The 7,198-nt window shown below is 35.4% G+C and overlaps 1 protein-coding gene across 7 annotated transcripts in view; it reads right to left on the reverse strand.

The window, feature by feature from the left end:
* Window positions 1-7,198, reverse strand: part of SCN9A (sodium voltage-gated channel alpha subunit 9) — a 178,909-nt gene that overhangs the window by 98,485 nt on the left and 73,226 nt on the right. For all 7 annotated transcript variants that reach the window (XM_063647615.1, XM_063647611.1, XM_063647610.1 and 4 more), the window contains one exon: window positions 241-304. In XM_063647615.1, the coding sequence (XP_063503685.1) occupies window positions 241-304 (64 nt within the window). The remainder of the gene's footprint in view (window positions 1-240; window positions 305-7,198) is intronic.

Consider the following 7,198-nt stretch of genomic DNA (forward strand, 5'->3'; position numbering starts at 1 on the left):
AGATTTATATGACTTCTGTCTTGTGTTAATTCAAGCACTATCTCAAAGTCTTGCTTTCAAGAGTATGCATTAACTGTGAACATTTTAAAGACTGGATTTGCTGTGGGACAGAATGAGTCAAATAATACCATGAAATATATAAAAAGCAATATAGAATCAAAGACTAATTTGCAAACTGACTGAACATTCTTTTCCTTCTCTTTCAGCCTTTAGACTAAAAAGAAAACAAATATTACATACCCTGAATCTGTGCTGAAACCACAAAGGAGAGCATCTTTGGATCCCTCCAAGTAATAAAAGTATTCTGTTGAAGAAGAATTTGAACAGTTATAACATTACAGAATTTAATCTGTGACTGTGATAAAGCAGGTAAATTAATTGATATAGACATTTATCTACAAATTCAGGCCTGGTCCCAGGCAATATGCATCCATTTATTTACTATTTTCTCATATATTCTCTCTCAAATATTTATTGATAATCTCTTAGAGGCTAGGCAATAAATATGACAATAAATGTGATAAATAAAATCATAAGTTTTATGAGACCTCCTTTATGTTTAGGTGAGGGTGGAGGTTGTGGTTGGATAAAAATGTAAGTAAATAAATAAATATACAAGATATTTTCAGATAGTGACAAATGATCTAAAGATAATAAATTAAGGCAACGTGGTAGGCAGCAGTCAGGGACGGTCTTTCTAAGGAGATAATATTTAAACTAAGACCTAAGTGTGACAAAGAAGACAGCCATGAAAAGACTGGTGAAGAGATATTTTGGGCTGGGGGAAGAGAAAGAGCTAAAGCCTTAAGGCAGAGATGAAGTTGGTGTGTGGAAAAGCCAGCAAGATGGCCAGTGTGACTACAGTGTGGTGAGAGGGAGGATTGGGATGGCCTCTGCCATCACAATCTATCCTTGTATAGTAAATGTTTAAATGACTAAAAAACCTTTTGTCATCTCTCTTGAATATCTATTCTACTATAAGAACCTGACTTCCTATTTTACTCAGGTCAAATTTAAAAATCTGATTATTAGGAGACTTTTGGAGTAATCATGGAAGAAAGACTATGAAATCAGATATTCTTGGATTTGAATGTTGCTTCTATCCCTTCTTAAGTAAGTGAATTATCTTTAAGCCATTAAGCCTTAGCTGCTGCATCTGTAAAATACGTATAAGAATACCTACTTTATAAAGTTGTTAAATAGTATAAATAGGATTTTGCATGTAAACCACTTTATACTGTGATCCACACATTCTGTACTAGCTGCTCAAAAATGGGAGTTATTATAATTAGTTAAACTATTATACAATTTGAGATAAAACTATTGATTGACTTACACATCATCATTATATCTTACTTAGAAGACACAGATAAAACAATAAAGCCTTGTAGTTTGAGGTGCAAATGTAGGTGAAAATGTGCATGAAAAGCTTTCCTGAAAACACTCCTGAACCTCGGGAAGGATGGGGCTGGTAGAGTGAGTATGGGGGAAGTTAAGATGCAATTTTGCATACATAAACATCCAAAATATTTTAATAAGGCTGGATTACTTTAGAATTATCCTTTAAACTAATGCTGGTTCACATTTATCAACCACTGAGGAGCTGAATTATATGAATGGGCTCTGGAGCTGTCTATTAGCACACTGCTGCACTACTGTATTTAACACAGTACAAGAATGATGAAAGGTAAAGCAATGCAGGTAGCTCACTCTAAGTTTGTAGAAAACTTTACAATAATTTCTAAACAACTAGACATTAAATTATTAAGATGGTTGGCTTCAAGAAGATTTAAGGTTAACATCTTTAAAAAAAGGGAAAAATTGAATGCAAAGAAAAATGAAATATTGCTTGTGCACATTCAAAAGTGGGATGATTCTGAAAGATAATGAATCACGGCCGGGTGCAGTGGCTCATGCCTGTAATCCCGGCACTTTGGGAGGCCGAGGCAGGCGGATCGTGAGGTCAGGAGATCGAGACAATCCTGACTAACACAGTGAAACCCCGTCTCTATGAAAAATACAAAAAATTAGCGTGGTGGCGGGCGCCTGTAGTCCCAGCTACTTGAGAGGCTGAGGCAGGAGAATGGCATGCACCCGGGAGGCGGAGCTTACAGTGAGCCGAGATAGCGCCACAGCATTCCAGCCTGAGTGACAGAGTGAGACTCCATCTCAAAAAAAAAAAAAAAAGAATCATGACTCAGTAATTCCACTACTAGGTATATACTGAGAACTGAAAACTGAAAATGTATGTCCACAAAAACTTGTACATGAATGTTTACAGCAACATTATGCATTATAACCAAAAGATGGAAAAATAACCCAAATGTCCATCAACTGATGAATGTATAAACAAAATATATTATACACATACAATGAAATATCATTTAGCAATAAAAAGAAATGAAGCATAGATACATACTATACCATGGATAAATTTTGAAAACATTATGCTAGGTGAAAGAAGCCAGATACAAAAAGCCACATATTATATGCTTCCATGTATATTAAATCTACAGAGTGGGTAAATCCATAGGGACAGAAAGTAGATTAGTGGTTGCCAGGGACTGGGGGAAAAGGGAAATGGGGAATGACTACTAACGGGCCCTGGGTTTCTTGGTGGGAAAGATGAAAATATTTTAAATTAGATAGTGGTGATCGTTGCACAACTCTGAGTATAGTTTAAAAAATGAGTTATACAGTTTAAAAAGAGGAATTTTGTGGCATATAAATTATTACTCAATAAACCTATTTTTAAAAGGGAATGCAGCATAATGGCAAAGGTTGTGGGGGGGTAAATAAATGCCAACTTCTCACTAAAATACATATGGGGAAAATGAAAATTGATATAACAAAAACACATAATTGATATTAAATCTAATGAAGATTCTGGGTGAATTTTTTAAATTAATTTTCAAGATTAATGTAGCAAAATGGAAAAAGAAAACCTGGCAATTCTGCCCTTGCTCAGAAAGACAACTTATGACAATTGTGTATGGCTTGGGCCTATGGAAGCGAAGAGTATATCCCCAACCAAAGGCAAATAATGCAACTCTGAGAAAACCAGTGAAGGGGATCAGGTCTGGGCAGAGGGCCTGCACATGATACTCTACACTCTGGCAAATGTAGTTCTCACAAGAAAACAGCTGTAGATGAAGGAGACAGGAAAAGTCCGTTAGTAGTGAAGGCCAATATTTTGGTTTTTTAAAACTTTCTCTATTAAATGTCAAATATTAGAAAAACAGGAGGAAGAGAATATCCTATTTTAGCCCAATATAACCACAGTATATTTCTCCATAATACTGCACATTTAGCTACACACTGTGCACATGAACCCCACTTTCATCTGTAGCAGCATAAAAGAGTGTTTGATGAGCATCAAAGTAGACAGCAACACCAAAGGAAATCTACAAATTGTATGTTTTTCAGCAGGAGGTGAGACAGTGAGTTAATTTATTTGATTGTGAATTTTGAAAGACATTTCGGAAAATACTTTGTATAGGCACCAGAAAATGCTTTCAGATTATGCTCAGGTTCTCTATGTAGGTTGCCTTTACCATTATAACTCTTTGATCTTTTAAATATTGCCAATTCATTTGCCTTAGCACTTTCTTATGATCTATCAACCAACTCAAGTTCTTTCACTCTTTGTAAAGCTTAAATCCATGGGCATTCATTATCATCAGTCCCTAACCTGGCAGAACCACAATCTACACATAATCTAGCATCTGTCTTTTCCATGCTGGCTACCAAATGGCTGAATGTTGGTGGAGAAACTCTCACAACCAAATGAATGGTTATATTTTAAGTAAGTAATCTCCAATATCAAATGTGCACTCAAAATACACTAAATTTCTCATGCCCTGAGATGACCATATTTGATGCATTCTCATCAAATCTTCTGTAGAATTTTCTCTTCCTCATTTGTACTCTTAGGCAATGATCCCATCTTATACTTTGAGGAAATAAAAACCATTGGGTTTGAACTCAATCATCTTTTGATAACTCTGCAGTCTTCTCTTCTATCTTTCCTCCTGTTTCGGTGGAGCTGTCTCTCCCCTTTACTCTTTCACTTTCACGAGGACTTGACTTCTCCCTCTCTCTCCTGAATTGATTCATATATAACTACTCATTCATTATCACTAGCAAAACGTCCCTACAAAAACCCATATTTTTTAAAAAATGCCAGCCATTTGCCCCATTATTCTGCTTTCCTTTATAGCCAAATTTCTTGGGAAAATTATCTACACATATGACCTTCTTTCTGACTTCTTCTTTTCACCCCTGTACGCACCTTATTCTGACCTTGAACCCTACCACTTCCCCAAATTTTCTCAAGAAATTCTCTGATGACTTCCCTGTTACTTAACCTAATGCATATTTCTTTCCTCATCATCCTTACTCCTTGATCTTGCAGCATGATTCTACACAAGCACATCTGTTTCTACAATATGTTTTCTTCTCTTGGCTTCATTATTTATATCTTTGCTTCTTACTTTATTGGTGGCTCTTTCTCTGTGTTCTTTTCTGGGTCCTCTTTTCTACCTGAATTCTAAATGTCAGAGTTGTAGATCTCAGCACCAGATTGCTTTAAATACCAGGTTTCCCATTCTCTATCCACTTAAAAATATCAGGGATGTTCAGAGGTAGAGGTGTGTGTGTGTGTGTGTGTGTGTGTGTGTGTGTGTGTGTGTCTCCTTTCTTTTTGCTGATTGCTCTGGAATTTATCTCCAAACTCAGCAGGCCCTCTGATTTCTATACTTAAATCTCCAATTCTCTATAGTATATATCCACCTGGACATCTCAAAGGCATCTCATTTTAATTTTAGCTAGCTAATAGTGACCTTCCTCTACAAATGTGTCCACGATTTCCTCATTAACCATCACCACCCATCCAGTTATTGCAGCCAGAAACTGAGAAGTCATCCTCAATGCTTCCTGTCTTCTTTAATCCATCAGCAAGCTCTACAGACTTTGTGTGTTGAGCTCATCTTTTTTCTCTTCATTTCTCTGCCATCACTCTAGATGAAACCTTCATTTTCTCTTGCCTAGATGAGAGAAGCAACCTTCAACTTGTCTTTCTTATTCCCATCTACCATCTACCCTTGCTCAATCAGTTGTGCACAAGACAGCAATAGAAACTACTGAATTTAAAATAAAATACAAACTCCTTCCCATGGGCTGAAATGTCCTGCATGATAGGACCACTGTTTTTTCTGCTGCTTTCTCTGTTGCCATTCTTCCTTTCTCTTACCAAACCACGCTGCTGTTTTTCCATTCTTTAAACCCATACCTTCCCTTTATTCAGGACCTTTGCCCATGCTATTTCTCCTAATTGAAGCAGCACCCTCCACACATAAACTCACATTCACATTTGAACTATTTTATGGCTTCTTACTATCTTTTAGATCTTAGCTTAAATGCCATCACCTCAGAGATGTCTTCTCATCTAGTTGATATCTCAGCACCTGAGACTCACTTCCTTTGCATGGCATTTATTATAACTTGAGATATTTTTCATTTATTCGTCTGTTCCCCCTTAAACATTTTTTTCATTTCCACTAGATGATAAGCTCTGTGAAAGCAAGGGCTGAGGCTATCATTTATTGCTATAGCTCAGGGAAACCATGTAATAAACACACCGATAAATGAAAGGTTGAATCAATTATGCAGTCAAAAATGGCTTCTATGACATAGAAAACAGAAGCAAAATTCAGACTTGATTTAGACACCTCTTCACTAAAACTACATTTCAGAAGAAAATAAAGAATAATGTACAGATTAGGAAGACAGGATTGTGGTATAAGATTCATTATTAGCTAATTGTCATTCATTCATGTTTAAATATAATATAAAGATAATTCGCATAACTCAAGGGCTGTTTTTATTATTGTTATTTATTTATTTATTTATTTATTTTGAGACAGAGTTTCTCTCTTGTTGCCCAGGCTGAAGTGCAATGGCACGATCTCGGCTCACCGCAACCTCTGCCTCCCGAGTTCAAGCGATTCTCCTGCCTCAGCCTCCTGAGTAGCTGGAATTACAGGCATGCACCATCATGCCCGGCTAATTTTTTGTATTTTTAGTAGAGACGGGGTTTCTTTTTGTTTTTTCTTTTTTTTTCTTTTTTTCTTTCCATTATTTTTTAGCAAAAAAAAAATACATGAAGCAATTCCAGAAAGCGATGAATTAAATTAAATTTGATTAAAGGCTGTCTCTGTACATAGAGAATTGCAATCTAACTTCATATGTAAACAAACTGCATTCTAATTTATTATTATATTTTTGTAACAAGTAGCTGCCTCAGCCAATCACAGCAGCTGAGCTTCAGCCAACCACAGCCTGCTGACTTATCAGACAATGTCCACATAAGGCAAATGTCAAGCTATAAGCAATCAAGCTGTTTTTGTGTGTCACTCCCTTTTTCTATCTATAAATACTCCTGCTCATGTTGGTGAGTTGAGCTCTCCGAACTTCTCTTGGTTCCGAGTGCTGCCTAAATCATTATTACTATTATCTTATTTCAGCAATAAATACTATTTCTTGCTGAAATAAGCTGCTAAATTCAATTTGTTGAAAATTTTTCTTTTAACAAAGTTTAAGAAAACCATTCATAGTATAAACTCAGAAATAAGAACAAGACTCAGAATAAAAGGACAGATCCTAGTGAGAAAACTTAAGTTTAAATAAGTGTGGTAAAATAATCTACAATATTAAATGTAAGTTACTCATCAGATATATTAATTTTACATCATATAAATTAAGAAATAAAATTCTCCATCAATTGGAAATAAATTTCAAATCATATTTGCAACAATCAGAAACTGGAAAAGAGGGTAAATATAAAAAGAAGGGGAAAATATGCTAAATTCCTCATCAAATGGTGGTAGTAAAAATATATATGCTAAATATTTTACTTCAAAACTTTCAGTTTTGTTGTTAAGGCTTCTATTTTTTTCTGTCATTTTATTTATAGTCTTTTACCATGAGGGTTAGGTGTTATTTGATTTTATTTATCACAGTGAGTGAGAAAGGACACATTTGGTAAAATAAGAAAATGATGTATATTACTTTTTATTATCTAAGGAGAATCCTGACCTTTCCTCCCTCATTTCCTTTTGGCAACAGCACATGTATTTGAAAGGTTTCATGACTTCCATACCACACCTGGGTCAAATTATCTATTAAGATTTATGTATTC

This window comes from Pongo pygmaeus, chromosome 11 (genome assembly GCF_028885625.2).
Source record: "Pongo pygmaeus isolate AG05252 chromosome 11, NHGRI_mPonPyg2-v2.0_pri, whole genome shotgun sequence".
Lineage (NCBI taxonomy): Eukaryota > Metazoa > Chordata > Mammalia > Primates > Hominidae > Pongo > Pongo pygmaeus.